Genomic DNA, 20,717 nt, shown 5'->3' with positions numbered 1-20,717 from the left:
CCTCAGAAGAGACAGTGCAGATCAGCATCCTTGTGCATACATTAGCACAATGTAGCCACGTGCCACATCCATTCTAGAATGGAATCTTTGAAACACACAGTTGCCATGACAGGTGTCAACATTGCCAAGAAATCCCATGGTTGAAAATTATCCAAAAGTACCTTCGTGTGATATTAGAGTTTTTCTTCACTACTTCATGTCATCAGAAAGTACAGAGAAATTGTAGACAAGTAAGTGGTTGTTTTATAATTTCTGTATGCTGCTAAAGGTCTGCTTTTCCTATATCTTCTCTTACTTTTTCACTTACTACTGTTGCTTTATTAAAAGAAAACCAACTATGGATAAATTAGGAAATGACTTTGTCACCGACTCATGACAGAAAAGTCATATAATCTGCAGTCTGGATGCTAGGAAAGCAGGAAACCAATGGCCCAGTCAATGACTGCTATCTGAGATCCTGAGAGCCAGAGAACTGATACCATACATTCCAGCCAAATTCTAAAAGTGTGAGACCACAAATGTTAAGCACAGGAGACTCTGGCTTTGTTGTGCTTGTTGCTGCCCTTGGCAGACTGGGTGATGCTCACCCATTGTTGTGCTTGTTGCTGCCCTTGGCAGATTGGGTGATGCCCACCCACACTAGGGACAGCTGCTTTCTATACAGTTTACAAACTGATATGGCAGTCTCTCCTAAAGACTTTCTCAAGGCACACCTAGCTCAGACTCCAATAACTATGCTGACTTAATAAATAAGTCAGCACACAAAATCCACCACCACAATATCTATCTTCTTTCCAGCTTCAATCACTTGTCGTTTGCCTTGCAAACACATGGGGGCATTCATGTTAACTTCCAACTAAATCGCCACTCAGCAGGACCCACCAGAAAAATGTCTTCTCTAAATTGTATTTCTTTTCAGAAAAACGTTTTTTCCTCAATATAGCTAGATTTTAATAAGTCTGGAAACAGACAAATTTCAAGCAGTGAAAACCTCCTAAGTTTAAATGCACAAATAATAAAAGAGCTAGGCATGGTGGTACACGCCTATGATCGCAGCCCTTGGGAGGCTGGGATGGAAGGCTTCCAAGTTTAGCACCAGTGTAAGATGACGAGACTCATTCTCAAGAAAATCAGTGATTGTGCAGGTCATTAATTACTAAAAGTAAACTTTACACAAAAACAGGATAGCAAAAATTATATCATGGAGAAAATTCTAGACCTATCCTAAAATTTCTTCATGTGAGAATTTTGGGGAACAAAGTATTACTGAATCAAAGTCTTGATCTAGCACTAACTTCTTTTATTGAAACATGGAACATTTAGAAATAAGAAATGCATATATTCCTGTTAGATGAGGTAGAAGGAGATTTGAGAATCAATATGACATGTTTAAAATTAGACTGTATCCATACAGAGGTCTATGACTACTGTTTGCAAATGGTTACTTTATCTTGGGTGATGGGAAGAGTGGAAAAAAGATTAACAGCTTAGACAGAGAAATGAAATGGAATGCAGTCATTAGAAGACCATCTATGGCTCAATACTGAACTAAGGGGAAGCTAATGAGACCGGACTAAACAGGAAGCAACAGACAAATTATAGAGACAGGGAATGGGTAGGGAGAAGATCAATTCTATAATACTCTAAGGCTGCTTATAAACTAGCAGGAAAAGAGTAAAGCTTGAATTTATGGAGTAAGACTTGCCCATTAATGAATGAATAGATAAAGAAAAAAATAAGGCAAATACAGTATAAAGTATTAAGGTATTGTTCTGTAATATGCAATAAATTATGTGATGTACACAAAAGTCTGTAGGACTAGAGATGTTCCTGTTGAGTGAATTAGGGCAGACTCAAAAGACAAATATCCCTTGAGCCCTCTCACAAGCAGAATCTTGATTTCAAGCCATGAAAGTAAGAGAAACATTGCAAAGAGAAGGATCAGCAGGAAGGCGTATGAGCATGGGTAATGTGGGGGTAAAGACAATGAAAATGTGATGTGTATGCATGGAACACCATGGTGAAACCCCTTATTTTCTACAACTAGCATATGCTAATCAAAGGTAAGGTTAACTATCAAATTCCCATATTTACTTCTGGCACAGAAGTATGGGAATTCTCCATAAGGCAAAGCAATGGATGTGAGAGTACCACACTCTTCAATATGCAATAATTTCAAAGGAAGCAACATAAACAGGGATTCCATTAAAAATGGAGCGGTAACAAATGCCAATGAAATAACTGGGAAAATATTGTTAAAGCTTAAATAATCTAGATTTCTACATTTAATAAACAAATTGCATCTATGTAAAGTGAGTATAAAAGTAGAGGTGGAGGAATTTAGAGAACAAATGTTGCAACTTGGGGAAGCAGAGGAGAAAACAGAACAAGGGCCATGATGGAAACAGCAAACACAACCAACACGCTGTGGAAGATGCTAAGTATGCATAAAAGACTGGGGAGAGCTAACACGGCCTGCAGGATTTGCATCACCCACAGAAAAAAATTATAGGAATCAAGATACTTAACTAAAACCTGCCCTAAATAATAGGCTGCAAATCCCACTGTGCCTCTAGAGAAGTTAAAACAACCAGTGCTGACTTAAATGCTCTTAAAGCTACACACTTAAAAGATAAATAAGCAAGTCTTTGAAAATCCAGGGCAAAGTTCTACACAGAAGGAAGAGAAAGAGTAAGCCAGTCTCCCCCTCTTCCACAGCAGAGCTAGAGGACATTGGAGCAACATCTAAGAAACCCTCCTGAAAAACATGGTAGCCCGTGAGTGCTATAAATGACCAATTTTTTTTTTCAATAAAGTAAAACAAACAATTCTGAACATGAGAAGAATTGGAATGTAATTGCCAGGAGCTCTTCAATAAGGTAATAGAAAAGAAACTTTTATCAGCTCAGCAAGAAATGACCAAAGAAAGCCTGGCCCTGTGCATGGACTTCATTCAAATATAGAGCTGAAGCATAAAGGAAGGTGAGGGCACCATTAGGAAACTGTGTGAAAAGGATTATATAAGTGGCTCACTAATAAAGTAATAAAGTAGAAGATATGAAGAAGGTCATATAAGTGCAATGATTGCTTCCTGTTAATACTTAGAGCTTATTAACTAATCAAGTACTACAAAGACATGAAGATTTTACTAAGCAACTTAGTCAAATACAATTTTATGAGGAGCGAAGAAGAGAAAATACAAGTGAGAAAATTTGGTATTTGCTCCTATTTGGGAAGCAGCAAGTTCTGCCTAAAGTTTATTTAACTTAAAAAGTAAGTCAACTAATCTTTGTTTCAAAAATATAAACCCTACTGAGGACTGGCCCCAGTTTGGGAGAGAGTCCTGAGGAAGAGGTGTTTGGGAGCGACTTATGAATGACTCAAAGTCGGTGATGGATGCAAGCTGACAGTTCTGTGTATAGCTCTCTGCTCAAGATGGCTCTCGCCTGCAAATCAAAGTTTAGTCTTTATTTTGTATAAGCTACCTCCTTAGGGACTGCATAACAATTCATTTACCTCAGGATCCCTTTTGATTATCCCACAAATCAGCATTTTATGACTTTAGCCCCTTGACTCTAAAGATAGAGTGACATGTCCAAAGCTGCCAGTTCTGCTTGCTGGCACTAGAACATGGAACCCATTGTTCTATTACATTATCACCCAGTTTCCAACTCCTTCACTGTCTAAGCTTGGCTGTCCTGGAACTTGCTCTGTAGACAGACCTTGAACTTGGTTCTCCCTCCTGAATGCTGGGATTAAAAGTGTATAACATCATACCTGGACCTAAGGTTTTCTTCACCTAGAACTTGCTCTGTCCCAGACTGGCCTTGAACTTAGAAATCTGCTTGCCTTTATCTTCTGGGATTAAAGGAGTGTACCGCTTTGCCTAGGCCTACGCTTTTCATGGCCGCTATTCCTCAAGATCCAGACCAGAAGTCTGTGTCTTCAAACCTCAAAATCTAGATCACAGGTATTCCCTCCATTTCTGGATTGCAGCTTATTCCAGTTGAAAAGTCCAAACTATTCCTTGTTCAACTGCAAACACAAACAATAAGTTTAGCTGGGTGGGATCTTGCCCTGAGATCACCACTACCTAAATCTCTTTATCTCCTTTCTTAATATCTTTCTGACAAAGCTGGCTCATTAACACAACTGCCTCTATTCTTTCATGTTCTCATATAATTCGTATTACATCCTTATATTTTGCATAGTTGAGAAATCCTGTAAAGAACTGTTCTTACATTGCTTTATATATTCTTGAACTCATATTTCAGAGTGCTTTCCCATGGCCTTAAAGGCTGTCCTGAGGGTCACAGCATTTCCATTTGCCTAGGAACATGGACACCTTCTCAATTCTTGGAATCATGCTGTTTCTGATTTTCATGGTGTCATTAACCTCAGCAGGGAGAACATTCCCCAACAGAAGAACGTAAAGTAAAATAATACTTATTATACAAACAATTTTCAGCACTCAAGAAGAACTACATCCTGCTGGTTGTGCTCCAGGGGCAGGAACTGTGTCATACCATTTCTTCCACAGCCATGCTGGACCTGGCACCTTCCTATTAAAAGAGCACATGAACACTGTCCATCTGTCACTTTCCCTCTCCCCTCTCCCTGCCCCCTTCCCCCTCCCCCTCCTCTTTCTCTCCCCTCTCCCTGCCCCTCCCCCCACACACAATGAAAAAACTCTTAATAAAAGATTTTAAAATAACAACAAAAAAACAGCCTAAGCTGTGTGGACATTCTTCTGTTTTAATAAATGGGAATGGATTGAATATAATAAATGGGTGTGAATTGGATAGCTATTAAAAGACATGAATCTGGTTAAATTATAACTCAATTCCAGCAATAGAGTTTACAGTGATAGCATCTATAAATGAAGTCTTTCAGAAGATTAAAATTAAACAGGTTGAAAATAAAAAGACAGGGAAAACCCTACTGGAAACAGAGCAGTAAGGACAAGACAGAACAGAAAAGCTGAGTTGAGCTTTGAAGTATTGTATATGAAATTTTTATTGTTTTTACAAAGAATTGCACACTGAGAATGTACAATTCATAATGAGTACAATTATGAAAAGCCTACCTATAAAAAAAAGACAAACCTCAATATTTTTGAACCCAATGTTCCTGCCTCATAAAGTTAAAATAACTGAGCCTCTGAACACACTGGCTTTCATTTTTATTACACATGAGGTAAAGGGATTTCGGCTGTAATTAAGGGTAATAATAAATTGTCTTTGAATTAATCTAAAGAGAGATTATCTGAGAGGGCCTGACTGAACTTTAGGAGCCCTGTAGTTTCAATCTCTAGTCTGTTGGAAACAAGACAGTTTGATCAGCCCATGGATAGGGGCTTTATGATGGAGAACTGTGGGTGGGTTCTAGAAGATAAGAAATGGCCTTGGCCCAAACTGACAGAGAACAAGGCAGAAGCCTGATGGACTCAAGATGTGTTATACAAATAATCTAAATGACCTGGAAAGAAGACCAGCCTCGGACCATAGAACAGTCCTGGCTCACACGACTGTGGCTGGGGAAAAGGGACCCTGAGCAGAGGGTATAAAAAAACCTATGCTTAGCTTTGGACCTACAGAAACTGAAATGACAAAGGGTAGTTGATCATTAGGAAATTGAATGTGCAGTACTTTGGGACCTAAGATGGGAAATTTTGTATTAATGCCCTGTATTCCCTTGTAGCACCATTGGAAGATTAATTCACTTCAAGTGGCAGTATTGCCCAAGAATATTCAAACACAAGTAAGATTTTAGTGTGTGTGTGTGTGTGTGTGTGTGTGTGTGTGTGAGAGAGAGAGAGAGAGAGAGACAGAGACAGAGACAGAGACAGAGACACAGAGACAGAGACAATCTGTTCTTGTTTCCCAGTTAAACATTTACTGCACTTGCATACCACTATATATATTATGATAGATATTTTTGCATAAATTCCATAAGAATAGAAATAACAAATATTCTCTGATCATATGCAAAAATAGAGGTGGGAAACCTAATACATATACATATATTAAATTTTCTGATAATATTGGATAGATGATCTTGTCACAGAAAACTTTTTCTGTTCACAATATTATGTTATATTCAGGATAACCAACAAGAATACACTGATACCTTATCAGGAAATTTTGCCACAATAAAAATTATTATGAACAGTTTCTTTTTATTAAAAATAATGCTGAGATTTGAATTATAGATTGGATCAGAGGCTCCAGAACACCCTCTGTTTAGAACAAATGCCACTCAGCTTTGGTACATTGCTCTTGCATGAGATCCCCTAGTGTTCGCCACTTTCTGTTAAGTGTTGCTCTGGAATAGACATAACGGATGTTTGTGTGTGTCTGTGCGTGTGCGTGTGTGCATGTGGTTTCACCATCTAAATCAGTACAACTTGAGTTTTAGAGAGAAGGTCTAACTAAGGTAACAAGAGAATTGTTTGCATTGTTCCTTACATATTCCTTTTCCTCTTCTTGCCTAGTGACCCGGCTCCAGACTCTGCAATCCTCTGTGCTTTGGTACCGTGTGGTATGTGATATTCTAAATGAGTACTAGTGCATCTGACATCTCCAGGGGAAACATTACACTCACAGCCTTATTGCTGATTAAAATGAAATCACTTGTGTGGGTAACAAAGAGCAGGAAGGCACTCCAGTGGAAACCCAGTTTTTACCTTATTCTCTCCTATAGCACTATAATCTCATTAATTTGGAAATGGCCCTCAGCACCAAGTTAAAAGGATCTACCCCAATCCTCCTGATTCTCAACGCCCCCACCAAACCCTGATGGTTCCACAAGTCTCATCACTCTGATACCATTACCGAGGAAATCATCAAACTGCGGCCCCTCTCCCTTAGCTCCACATCAGATGACATTATTTCTCTGTTTAGAAGCCATCCTGCTTTTCATCTCTCTTTCTACTTATCTTCTATGATTTTCCCCCCAGACTTTTCTTGGTGTTCATTACTAGAGGTCAGAGAAGTAATTTTTCACTTCTGTGCTCTTCAAAGTGTGTAAAATACCTATTGGTTTCAGTAGTTATTCATCCATCAGTTTTTTAAAAAAAAACACAAAATATTGAACTTTTAACAAACTATCACCATTTTACTATCAATATTTAATTTAAGTCAACATTGGTACAAAAAATAGCATCACAATAAAATATGTAATCTTTTTAGGAGTGGGTCAGAATAGTTATTAAAACATTTCTAGATAGTTTTATTATGGCCCTAGGTATAAAAAATTACTGATCATTAAAAATAAAACATCGGTAACAGTTGATGGACAAGTTGAATTTTGCCAGCCTGGACATGAGGTCATTTGTCAACATCTGTAACTCAAAGGAAGGAAAAAGAAAAAAAAGAAAGTGTTAGCATTTTATTCACTTACTTACTCATTCACACATTCAAAAGTAGCTTTTAGAGTATCTGTGATGTGTGCAATATCATGCTGTAGTTCTAAGATGCAAAACAACGAAGTGCAGGAACTAGTTTCAAATTGCCTGTGGTCCAATGGAAAAGTGAATTACAGTAGTGCTAAGAAATGTCTTCTACGGGAGGTACAGCAGGTGGAATAAGACAGGCACATGCTCGAAGGCACCTTCAGACTTGCCTGTGGTTAGAGAAGACGCAAATGGACTTTGTAAGATGGGTGAAATATCCAGTTGAAAGAGAAGTTCATCCCAGGAAGAGAATGGAGCATGGGTATGAAAAAAAGCAAAGCAAGAAAGAAAGCCATGCAATTGTGTATTTTAGGTGCAGTGCCCTAGGACACAGATTCTAACTGGATTTTCCACCTAGCAGTTTCTTGAACTTTCAGGTTATACTCCTGAGGATTAGGGTGGGATGTGGCTGGAGCATAAGGATTGGGTAGAGGGGAGAAGCAATGTTATGAGGTTAGAAAACGGTTCTCAGCCACTGCTGTGGTGTTGGTGTATGTCTCAAACCAAGATGGCTCTTCAGAACTCACGTTCTTTGAGGCAAAGAGGTAGATGAGTCTTCTGCTTTATGCCAACCAGTCGTATGCAACTAATGACTTCAGCTATTAGCTGAAGGTTTTCCCTAGAGAGGGGGCACATGTGCTGATGAGAGGAAGCTCCCTGGCTAATGACAATTTCAGACTACTCAGAAAGCTCTCAGCTGCCAATCCTACCAGCAACCAAGAGAATGTATTTTAACTCTGAGGCAAAGAGGGATGACTGACAAGGGCTTCACAGTCCCCACCCAGGACAACAGGTGCATGTGAAGTGAAGATTTAAGGTCGGAAAAGTGGTACCAGTTGTGGATAAGGTAGTCTGCCTAAACACACAGTTGCCAGTGTTCCTTTGAGATGCATTAACAGGTTATAAATGTTGACTCACTGAATCAAGGGACTCATATTGCTTCAAAAGAATACTAGCTTTCAGAAGTGGGTGAGACAGCTCACATGTTAAGAACACTTGCTGCTCTTGCAGGAGGGTGGGTTCAGTTCCCAGCACCCATATTGGACAGTTCTTAGCTGCCTGTAACTCTAGTTTCTAGAAATTAAATGTTCTCTCATGGTCTCATATGTACGTGTGGTACATATACAGATAAGTACACACACGCACACACACACACACACACACACACACACGCACACACATACACACACCTTTTAAAAAACATGAATGATAACTCTAAAACAGAAAAACCCCAAAAATAAATAAATAAACTCGTTTAGAAGTCACAGCAAGCATCTGACTGGAAGATATCATTAAAAAGGGATAGTGGAAATCATCTTCAACTTGTTGCTGGACCTTGAAAGAGACACTCCTCTAAGGGAATGGGTTCCTAGTTAGCAGGGAATTGCGGCCACCACCTGCTGGGGCAGGAATGATGACCACTGGGAAGGAAATAAGACATAAGACCTTGTGTTGTGAATGGAAAAAAGAAAGATAGAAAGAAGGAAACAGGGAAGGAAGGGCTGGTGGAGGAAGGAAGCTAGAGCTACAATTGGAGGAGGGGCATGGGGAGGAGATAGGGCCAGGGAGAGGGAGAGACCTACAGACAGAGACAGAGAGAAACAGCAAACCTTCCTGTTGAAATAACAACTCCAGCTAACTCCAAGCAGCTCTGAGTGCTAAAAACAAATGATACTCATTCGAGTGTCATAACTACCGTCTAGGGGAAGTGCTACTGCTATGCCCACTGTGAGAAGAAGCAAATGTTGGCAGGAGATGAGACATAATTATTGAAGTGACAGAGCCAGTAAGCAAACTCCAAGTCTGATAGTAGAGTTGGTAGCCTAGCACCATGACTGTTGGTACTAAAACAAAACCACGTGCCTGCCCTGGGGACTGAGAACAGTTACTGAATGAAAAAATTATGGTGTTAAAGATTTCAAATAAAAAGGACTCAGCGTTATCAATGATAATGACTTTGTTTTTTTTTTATTTAAAGTTTTTCATGCAATATATTGTTGGCTTTCCTTCCCTCAACTCTCATTGATTCTCCTTACCTCCCTACCTGTCAAATTTTATTCTCTTCTCTCTCTCTCTAAAAAAGAAAACCCAAAAAATGAAAAATCAAAGCAAAGAACCCAATAAGACAAAAAATACTCCAAAATGAAAGGAAAAGCACACTAAAAAGACGGTGGAGTTTGTTTTGTATTGGCCAACTACTCCTGGGCATGGGGTCTGCCTAGAGTGTGTTGATATGCTTAATGATGCTCCTTTGAAGAAAGTTGATTTTCCCTTTGCTGGGTTAGTTATCAACTACAAATAACTCCTTGGCTAGGGTGGGACCCTGTGTTCACTTCCCCCTCTCACTGCTGGGCCCCCATCTAGCTTGAACCCGTGCAGTGTCTTGTGCTTGCTACCACGATCTCTGTGAGTTCATATATACATCCATCCTGTTTTATCTGGAAGACATTGATAAATTTAGGTACTGTTAATAATGGAAAGTGGTAGGTAAATTTTTGAAATTGAAATATTCAGTAAGGTGACAAACCACCTAGTAGGAAATGGTGTTGTACTTGAAAATCACCTGGAAGACTTTTTAAAGCTACCGATGTCTGTACTTGGTAACAAATATCTCGAAGTGTAGCTTCTCTCTTCTTAGACTCTTTATGCATGACAGAACATTTTGAACATTACTGATTTCCAAGGATACAAGGCCAGTTGGAACCTGACTTATGAGAAAAGCCCTGGATTTTTCTCATAGAGAACTATTCAAAGACAGATCATTAGGTTAGCCAATGCTAAAGGGACAGGAGCCAATGAATTTTTGGCCCAATGGAAAACAGCTTCACATTATAGTGAGGGTTGTCTGCATACAGATTTTATGTTCTTGCAGAAGTTTGTGGTAGGCTAACAACACACATTCCCAAGGGTCATTCCTTAAATACTTGCTATTGTAGGAGAAAGAAAAAGTATTTTAGAGAAAGAATAATAACTTCTGTGTATCATCCACTCGGAGTGATCTCTAGGGAGGAGGGGCTAGAGCGTGTTTCATGTTCTGCACATGAAACAGAATGTCAGGCCTGGAGGGGAATGTCCCTTTCTTAGTTCAGATCCCAACTAGGAAGTTTTTCTAATTCTAATAAAGAAACCTTTTATTCTACTCAAAATTTGACTTATTTTCAGATTTGCTTTTTATATTTTAATGCCACCACAACCAAAAAAATAATCAATGTCAGGGCCAATTTTTTTGGGGGGAGGGCTTTTTCCTTAACCCCCCCCACCAAAGAGTTTTACACTTTTCATATTACTTTTAAGTCTTTAGTGGATTAAGGCTTAATTTTGGTATACCACACAAGACAAGGGTCCAACCTCGGATACCACTTATTGAGGACTCCACTCTTCAGCCATTTTATGTTTTTGGTACCATACCAGGGTACCATCTCTGGGTAAAATTATTCCTGAAACCTCCCTTGCACTTCATTGATATTTGGGTTTGTTTTCAGTTCTCCCTCTCATCACATTACAATGGGCGATGCCTCCATTTTTCTCTCTCTGCATTGATTTGGCTATGTGGGAACTAGTTTTCCATTTTGGAAGAAGGGCATTGCATATTCCTATTGAGAGCTCTTTAGTTGCCCCCATTTAGCAGCTACATGGTTATGTCCCAGAGCTGTGCATTAAATGGCTCTTGACCCTCATTCTCTAGTGTGAATTTAGGTGCTCTGTGGTAAGACTTGACTTCAGTTACCCTGCTGACATTTCCCTAAGTTGACTCATGAGATTGTACCCATCTACACCTATACATTGCACTCAACTTTTCAGTGGTAGATAGACACATACCTGGTAAGGACATCTGTACAAATTTAGTCTGAAATGCTCTGTCTTAGTCAGGGTTTCTATTCCTGCACAAACATCATGACTAAGAAGCAAGTCAGGGAAGGAAAGGGTTTATTCAGCTTACACATTCACAATGCTGTTCATCACCTAAGGAAGTCAGAACTGGAACTCACACGGGGCAGGAAGCAAGAGCTGATGCAGAGGCCATGGAGGGATGTTACTTACTGGCTTCTTCCCCTGGCTTGCTCAGCTTGCTCTCTTATAGAACCCAAGACTACCAGCCCAGGGACGGCACCACCCACAATGGGCTGGGTCCTCCCACCTTGATCACTAGTTGAGAAAATGCCTTACAGCTGGGTCTCAGGGAAGCATTTCCTCAACTGAGGCTCCTTTCTCTGTGATAACTTCAGTTTGTGTCAACTTGACACATAAAACCAGCCAGTACATGCTCCAAAAGCATAATGGCTGGCTGTAAAAACCACTTACACTGTGGGTTGAACCACAGAACTTCTAGTTTTAATCCTGTGAACTCTGTAACTACAATCCAATTTTCTTTCTTTTTTTAATTCTTCCTTTATTCTCTGTTTTGGGAGATCATCACATGGTGTCATGAATATTACTGAATTGTAATTGTTTATTCCTTGGGTTTGGGGTTTTTTCTGTGCCTTAGCAGCTCAAAGCTGAAATCCTATTGGATACATACTCGGGCCTGTTAAGTGAACAAGCCATGATTTTGGCCATGAACTCCAGGTATGTAAGCTATAATGTTCCCTGATTTCACTAACTAAATAATCTTGCAAATGTTATAGATTTAAAACATAATGATAAAGAGTTAATTATTCACAATTCCTTCAGCCTAGTTCAGCAAATATACTTTCTCCCTTAAGGTCTCTCTTAGAGTTACTGGACTGCATGGATAATCAGAAAAGATTTGGTCAATGGTGGTCAGGTTTCTTTTGCAATCAAGTTGAAGATGCTTACTAATACCAGAAATATTGACATGTGTAAAACATAGTATCATTGGCTAGAGAAATGTGGTAAGAATTCTGCCCAATTACCTGAGGCACAGTGTGGGTTTGTAGATCTGCCTGGGCATGTAATCAATCTATAACTGTATTTCTAGGGAAGTGTTCTGATTTCTAAACAACCACATACCATATTTTCAAAGAACTTCATTCTTTGGTACTTAAAGCATCATTGTTAAGAGATTTTTGAAATTTGTGTACCATATAAAGACCAAAACTACATCTCATGCCTAATATTTTCATTCTAAGAAAATTCCAATCAAGTTAAGTTATATTTGAAATCGCACTGACTTAGTTATTCTATTCCTTTTTCTTATCAGTTTTGTCGATCCTCTGATGCAGTTTGAATCACAGTTGAGGATAATACAGCTATCTTTCAAAAAGGTATTTTCCATGCCAAGTCTTAGCATAGTGAAAGCAATGGGGCGGACCTCTGAGGACACTGAGGACCTGGAGGTAGGCTCTTTCTTCCTTTACTAATTACAAGGTCTTGGCATACACTGCAGCAACCAGCATAGTGCACCTATGTGCTTAGAATTTGTCTATATCTTCATTGTTCTAACATGTAATACTTTTTCTCACTTATCCATACCCCTGAAATCTTCATGACTACAGCCACTGGATTTAACAGATAGCACGAGACTTATAGGAACAAACGAGTGAAGATCGTTTGACTTAATTGGTTTAGGAGGAGAAAAGAGCTTGTTGGGAACTACTGAAAGCAGGGAGGGGGCAGACAGAAATGTACAAGAAGCTTCCTAAGATGCGCAACATTTCTGGTTTCTGTCTTGTCTACATTACTACATCATACTTGTAGTGGAAGATGTTAATGAGTGAGAGAAGATGCTAATGAGTGAAGTCTTAGCAGCAGGGCCACCTGCCCCTTACCTTTCTCATACTCAGTTTACAGGGAGAAAATAGGATGCTTAAATGGAAAGCTATACACATTTAGTAGAATTTTATTTAAGACTGGCCGATTACACATTTCTGTTTTGTATTTCAGAATTTGTACCAAAATATTTTCAACATATTTGAAGACACTCTTCTTATTTTAGTGTCTAAAGACTTCTACAAGATACAAATCTTAAAGGTAAAAAGCAGAGCAAATTGTTTAATTAGAAATATAAACAGGGGGCTGGAGAGATGGCTCAGTGGTTAAGAGCACTGACTGCTCTTCCAGAGGTCCTTGGTTCAATTCCCAGCAACCACATGGTGGCTCACAACCATCTGTAATGCTCTCTTCTGGTGTGTCTGAAGACAGCAACAGTGTACTCGTGTACATGAAATAAATAAATCTGTAAAACAAAAAGAAATAAACAGATTAGAGCAGTCTGCTTATTTCTGATTGCCCATATTTGTCTCTTCATCTGGAATGTTGGAATTTCCTTTTTCTAGATTGCCAATGATGTGAAATTACAGAGTTAGCAATTTACTTTGACTTGTTAAAAGAAAATGTTTTGTGAAATAGTATTGATGGCTGCTGAAAAGTCAAGCCTTCTGCAGGAATTGTGAGAGTGAGGGGAGAGGAGGGCAGGAAAGAACAGTAAACTCCTTTCCAGTCTATACAACAATGGCACAGTAACTCTGTGATGATGCATGTTTACGTTATGTTGACCACTGCTGGAGCCAAGGACTCTGTCTAAGCCTGATTTCTGTTGCTGTGTTAAACACCGTAACCAAAAGCATCTTAGGAGAGGAAGGGGTTTACTTGGCTTACAATTAAAGACTATAATCCATAATTTCAAGGTAGTCATACTGGCAGGAACTCAGACAGATGCTCATACCATATCTGCAGACAAGAGCAAGAAAAAAAATGCATCCTGCTTTCCTGCTTGCTAGGATGCTGGTGATCAGCTAGCTTTCTTCACTTACATAGTTCAGGACCAATTACTCCAGGAATAATGTCATCACAATGGGTTGAATCTTCCTGTATCACTCATCAATTAGATCAGTTCCTTGTAGACACAACTGGAGGCTTAGGAAATTTCTCAGTTGGGTCCCTTTCCCAGGTGATTTGAGGTTATGCCAAGTTGACATTTAACAGGAACCAGCATACATGCTCATGTACAGCTTAGCTTCCTGTACACAATTCCCTATGCTTTATCCAACATTCATATATTAGACTCTCGGTTCTCCAAGGCAACAGTGTTGAGAGCTTTAAGAGTTGGGTGGATCATGAGAAGTACTCCCTCACCAACTAATACCATATCATGAGCTCTGGATAAAAAGAGGGACTTTCCTTCTTCCTTCTCTTTCCCATTTATACTCTTCCCCTTCTCTTCCCACAATGGGATGTGCAGCAAGAAGGGCTCTGTGACCCTGAACTACCTCTTAGCCTCAAGAATTAGAAGAATTTCTAAGAATACTTTATTTTTAAATCACCTAGTTTCAGATATTCTCACATAATTTGAAATGGACTTAGATAGAAAATTGGTACAAAAAATAGGACTGTTCTTATAACCGTCCATACACATATGAAATCAGTTTGGAAAGTGGGTAATAGAGATGAAAGAATCTGGAGACACAGGCTAGGAATAGAAGTTTAGTAGCCATTGTGAGAGCCTGAAAATGAGTTATAGTAGAATCCTAAATCTAAATCTTCTTATGGACCACTTTTAAGGTCCCAGTCAGGGTACCTGTAGAAAGATGTAAACAAAGGTCACATGGATAAAGTCTCGGAAAGGGGGAGCAAGGTGCTGGAGTCTAGCATAAAGGATAATCTTGTTAAACATCTACTGAGACTTGGAGGAAATGTGCCTGTGTTCTATAATTTCAGGAAAGGCAGACCGTGAATGTAAGATCCTCTTCTGGAAGGAAAAGTTAAGCTGTCAGTAACTCTATCTTGTCTGTTTCCATTTTAGAACTAGGTTATCCAGAAGTTTCTAAGTTGCAAAGTGTCCATTTCCCTACATCGCTTCTTTTGATCAGTTACAGTAAAATGAGAGATGGGAAATAAAATTTAAATATTAAATGTTTAATTAAAAGTGTTGTACAATGCAAATATGTGGATAACTCTCACCCTAGACATGCAAACTATAGCAAAGTGTGTTTGAGATGGAATGCTAATGAACTGGAAACCAATCTGTGCTTACTCAGGAGATCAACCTGCATTGCCAGGTTCTGTATGTTAGCATTTTGTCTAAGCCCCGCCCCACAGTTACCTAGCAACAGCTAGGTATGCCTGATAGTGATTAAAGAGGCAGCTTGATCCCTCTGCTCTCTGCTCTCTGCTCTCTGCTCTTTCTTGCTCTGCTTCTGTCCCCTCCCCATTCCTCCTCTCTCCCCATTCCCTTCTCCCTTCTCTCCATGTGCTCATGGCCAGTCTTCTCTCTCTCTCTCTCTCTCTCTCTCTCTCTCTCTCTCTCTCTCTGCCTCTCCTACCCTCTCCACCCCTCTCCCCCCTCCCTGAATAATCTCTATTCTATACTATACTGTAGTGTCTGGTCCCTCAGGTGGAAGGGCTGCCTCAGCATAGGCCCCCAAGGGGACCCCCTTCCCCGATACTTGACTACGCATCCACCAAAATGTATTCACTCTTTCTTTATCTTTTTATAAACACGACACTGTCCATCAAGTGGAATATGGGAGAAGGGTCCTGAAGCCATTTCAGAGATTTTGGGGGCAAGCTAGGTCCTCAAATACATGGTTTCTGGACAGGTACTGAAAGGACCACAGCACTAGCTGATTTGCAGCATCTGCTCATGAATCCCAGAAAACCACACCTCCACTGTCATGGCTATGACTCAACAGGTCCAGGCGTAGTTACCCCCACAACTTGGAAGGTGCAAGTCATAAATCTTGGCAGTGTCCTCTATCATGGTGGCAGTTCTGTAGGTACACAGACCTCAAGGTGCTGTGTCCGGAATATATAAACCAAGAGGCAGAATAATTCCTGGGTAAGTTGACATTTCTGAATCAGATACAATTTTAGTTCTTTCTTAAAGGTGAAATACAAATTTTATGCTTTTCAAAGGGAAAACATGAACTTAATGAGGTGACATAGCATCACAGTCTCATACGAAACATTTGAAGATACCCAGAATTTGGATTATAGTGAATATCAGTAGCTGTCAAATACATTTAATAAAACATAAATGTGTAAGTATAACCGTGGAAGTTGTGCGATCGTTGCAAGGTCGGTGTTTACTGTAACTTAGGAAGAATGAGATCACGTATGGATTAATCAGTAGACGAATGTTGCCTGCCTGAGTAAAGTTGGGAACCGTTCAGAAGGGAAGTTACTATGGATCTAAGGCAGCTGCTAATGTTTCCAACAGGAAATGGCCACTTGGATGAATGAGGACACTCTGTACCAGCAAGGACGAGCAATGATGGTTATCACCAGGGTGTTAATCTTTGCCTCCAAGAGAGTCAAGAAATACGTAAGTCGCTGACTCCGGTAATGCTGCCAGCTCAAGACTGCAGTTGTCAAGTCTTAGGTCTTGAGATCACTGATGCTGGCTTAGTACTAGCGGACTGGGAGGCAGGGTTATATGGAAAGAGCCAATGGCCTCCGTGACTGTGAACCAATGAGAGCAGTGCTTTTTCCAGCGATTGACAAAACTGTATTCTATTTTACATACATACAATGAGCATGTCAAAACCCAGATTTTTGCTATTAAGACTCTTCTCTGATGACCCTGTGTCACAGATATTTCATTCGTACCTTATTTCCTGTCTTCTAAAATCTTTTATTCTTTGTTCTAAAGGCATACAACTAATTGTGAGGGTTCTCAGCAAATGTTATGGCTTACAGAGTAATAATCCTCACGGGGTAAGAAGAAAATCTGGTTCAACACAACTCATTAGCCAGGGTTAGCCCAAATTTCTAGAGTCTGACCCTGGGCAGTTTATTGTAAGCATATTTAAGCACAGCAAAACTTGTAAAAGAGTCTCCTGGTGGAGTACATAGGATTATCTGGATAATTTGTACCTGGTTATCTTCTGTGCACAGGAGGCATAAATACATCAAAACTCTTCTCAAAGTCTCCCTTCTCCAGAAAGATGGGTTCTAGAAATGGGCTACATGTATCATTGTAAAGGCCTAGGGAAAATCTGTGTGGTCTAATCATAGAGGCTGTAAAGGTCATCTATGCTATTAGCCATCTCTGGTCCTGGTTTTGGGAACTTGGGGCAGCCCCTGGCCAATACAGATAACACAATGGTCACCTATCCTATTATGCATCTCCCTCTGGTTGTACTTGTGGGAGCCTGAGGGGGCCTCTGGCCATTCAGATAACACAAAAGTCACCTAGACCACTAGCCTCTTCACTCTACCCGTAAGTGTGATATGCTTCCTGTTACGCTATGTGTTCATTACCCCCATTTCTTTTTATTAAAATTGCATTGTTTGCCTAGGGATCTTCATTGGGCTTTTAAAGCACTGTGTCTCACTGATGTCTCGACACATGTAGCTTCATTTTACATTCCTAAAGAAGATTTATGTCTCATGGTTTTGTTATGTTATGATCACCGTTTCTACTTTCTAGTTCATTTTATGTTTTTCACTTCACACAACACGAAGTGATCTGGGCATGCTTAGGGAAGTAACTTTTAGGAGAAAGGCATGAATAGCTAAGGTTCATAAACACATGGTCTGTATTCTTAGAATGTCCATTTTTCTACAGCTTCACGAATACTGGGATACCACTACGTATGATTGTTAAATTTCTTGTGGAAAGTGAAACGATGTCCTAATTGTCAAGCTCTGCTGTAGCTTTCTGCTTTGACTGCATTGTTGCTCTCCTTCTCAGAAACCTCACACTGTGAACATTTCCCTCCTGTGGATGCTTATGTCAAGAGTTGCTTTTCCAATCCATCCTCTAAGTAATTTTCAAATGTGCCCAACTAATTGTTCATTTAATTACCTAAGTGAGACTTAGGATTAAGAATAGTTCATCTCTAATATATCTTCTGTTCAACTCTTAATATATGTCACTCACCCAGCAATTATTTGACATCAACCACTTATTTGCTCCCTGTCTAATCGAACACTTCTCTCTGGATATATTGGTGTAGTCCGCTAAGTTGCACCCAGGGAACAGGTCAGCCATTTGGACTTTTGTCTTACATGACCAGTCCCCTCTCTCTCTCCCTTACTGTAGCCCAGCACATGCTCCATTGCCCACAGGACACTTCAGGTATGAAAAACATGATCTCATACATTCCGGTGTGAATCCGAAGTCAAACATTGTTAGCTTCAGCACGTTGAGAAAATCCACATAGTTCTGTTTATTGTTTAATAGTACCTAGCACTGCCGTGGTTTGCAGTGGTCACCCAGGCCACAAGGTGGCAGCCCATCAGCACTTTTCAGAGCATTTCCAGCTGTCCAGCTGCTGATTTTGAACGTGAGGACATAAACTTCAATAAGTTGGCTTTGTCTTAAAAAATCATTTTCATAGAAAAATGGTTAAGTCAGTCAGAAAATATAAATCAAACCATATGTGTATAACTACATAATCCAAACTACTCATAATAAATTAAAACCCGGGCTTCCTATGACTGCTATGTCTATTTCAGTAGCTAGCACAAAGAGTATTTGTTGTGTCCTCTGATTAAGTTATTAGGAAAGCTACATATTCTGTGTAACAGTGCTGCCCAGACACTAGACAGTTACTTTATTTTATAAACCATCCTTGCCTAGGTCATTCCAAGTTTTAGAGGCTCTTGGCCTGTTAAAGAAACTTGACTCCCGTTTGTCTCTTGCTAGAATGCTTTTTTAAACGGTGATTTCCCTCACATGACGACATAGAGGATACCCTACACTCCTACACTTCAATTAAGTAGAGCATATTTCTGCAGGCAGAAACATGGCATCCTAGATCAGCTAGGACCGTTCCACTGTGCCATTGATAGATTGCTCCTGTTTTTGTTCCTTGGGCACATGGAAGGATGAATATATTGCTACTGGCCTCATAAAAGGACAGAAGCGAGAGAACAGAAGATAAGAATCCAATGTGCAAAATGGCCACTGGAAAGAACAGGTCCCCATTGAGCTCAAATGGAGTAAAGACTGTTCTGGCAAAGATCAGTCAGGGAAAGTCAAAGGAAGAATTTGGTCTAGGTCTTGTATATTTGTTATTTATTGATATCTAATGCATTATCCTACTCTGGGCATTGTCTATAAGCTAAATAAAAATTTAATATTAACAGTTTTAGACAACAGATATATTTATCCAACAGTTTCTATTGTCAGGAGTCTAAGGACAATAGCTGCCCATGGCTGGTAAGGTTCTCATGGGATTGAAGTTTACTTCTCAGCCTAAAGGTTGATGGGAGTTAAAGAGAACTCAATGTCTAGTTTACTGAATTTGTCCTTTGTAGGCTTTCATCTCTCCCGATTCATTTCTCTCTGCCAACGTGGATTTTTATCCCTCTGGTGCCATAAGCTGAAATAAATTTCTCTTTCCTAAAAAATGGGATCAGGGTCTTGAGTTCCTGTTGGCACATTGTCCACATAACGTCCTTCTTTGCATCACCCTCACAGGACGTCAGTGTGCTAATTAGTCACTTGTGTGTATACACAGAAACACAAGGAATCCATGAAAGGCTTTCCCTGCTGAACTTCTCACAGGCAGACTAAATAGAAAGTGATAACCGATACTCCGGATGGAGGAGCCCAGTGGCAGTAGACATGGGCCCTGGGATTGCACAGTTGTAAAAGAGTCCAGGGGAGTGTAGAGTCAAGAAAATGGCAACAATGAAAATGTGTGTACTGACTGAAAGGAGTCAGTGGAAACCTATACTGAAGACCTGGTGTCCCTTTTCTTGGCACAAAATGAAGCTCACTGAAAGGCATGTGCGGGGACAACCTTCTCCCTGAAAATCTTTGCTAAGCATTCTGAGGAAAAATAATTCTTTAACCATTCCCAAGCAAAGCATCCGGTTTTGCTTCCAATTAAAGCCCCCACCATGAAGGATTATTACATTCATTTATTCAGCTTTTTAAATATGAGTAGTTAATCAAAAGTGACCCGATGCTTGAGAAAACCTTACCACTAAAACAGAGAAATTAAAGTAACTAAAGAGAAAATTTCTTATCAAAATATATCATTCAAAGTACAGATGAGAAGCTGACTCCGCCCCAGGGATGGCGAGGGCATATGTATGAGTCAAGAAGAAACACCAGTAAAGTGAGCATGGCTCTGCCATGGACATTTTACTTGTTCACAGACTACATTTTCATTTTAAACTTTAAGACCAAACATTAAAACCCTGAAACTCTTTGCTGAATATGATATCGATGCTGTGAACTCAGCAAAGAAAAACAGAAATACAATGTTCACATTGGTTTTGCCTGCAGGAAAATTCAAAATAGCTCTGCAGAAGCAACCCCAAAGCCACCAAATGAGTGGACAAGCAAGGTGTGATATAGTCGTATGCGGCATATCACTCAGCCACAGCCTCGTGCCAGAGACGAGAA

At 39.8% G+C, this 20,717-nt stretch overlaps 1 protein-coding gene across 1 annotated transcript in view; it reads left to right on the top strand.

The window, feature by feature from the left end:
- Positions 1-20,717, top strand: part of Mroh9 (maestro heat like repeat family member 9) — a 73,300-nt gene that overhangs the window by 6,881 nt on the left and 45,702 nt on the right. Inside the window, 5 exon segments of the mRNA XM_032914663.1 lie at positions 6,494-6,540; positions 11,940-12,019; positions 12,615-12,750; positions 13,298-13,384; positions 16,572-16,676. Of these exon segments, the coding sequence (XP_032770554.1) occupies positions 6,494-6,540; positions 11,940-12,019; positions 12,615-12,750; positions 13,298-13,384; positions 16,572-16,676 (455 nt within the window).

Source organism: Rattus rattus, chromosome 10 (genome assembly GCF_011064425.1).
Source record: "Rattus rattus isolate New Zealand chromosome 10, Rrattus_CSIRO_v1, whole genome shotgun sequence".
In the NCBI taxonomy this organism is placed as follows: domain Eukaryota; kingdom Metazoa; phylum Chordata; class Mammalia; order Rodentia; family Muridae; genus Rattus; species Rattus rattus.
Note: the sequence above shows the minus strand (reverse complement) of the source record. Positions and strands in the feature narration are given on the sequence as shown.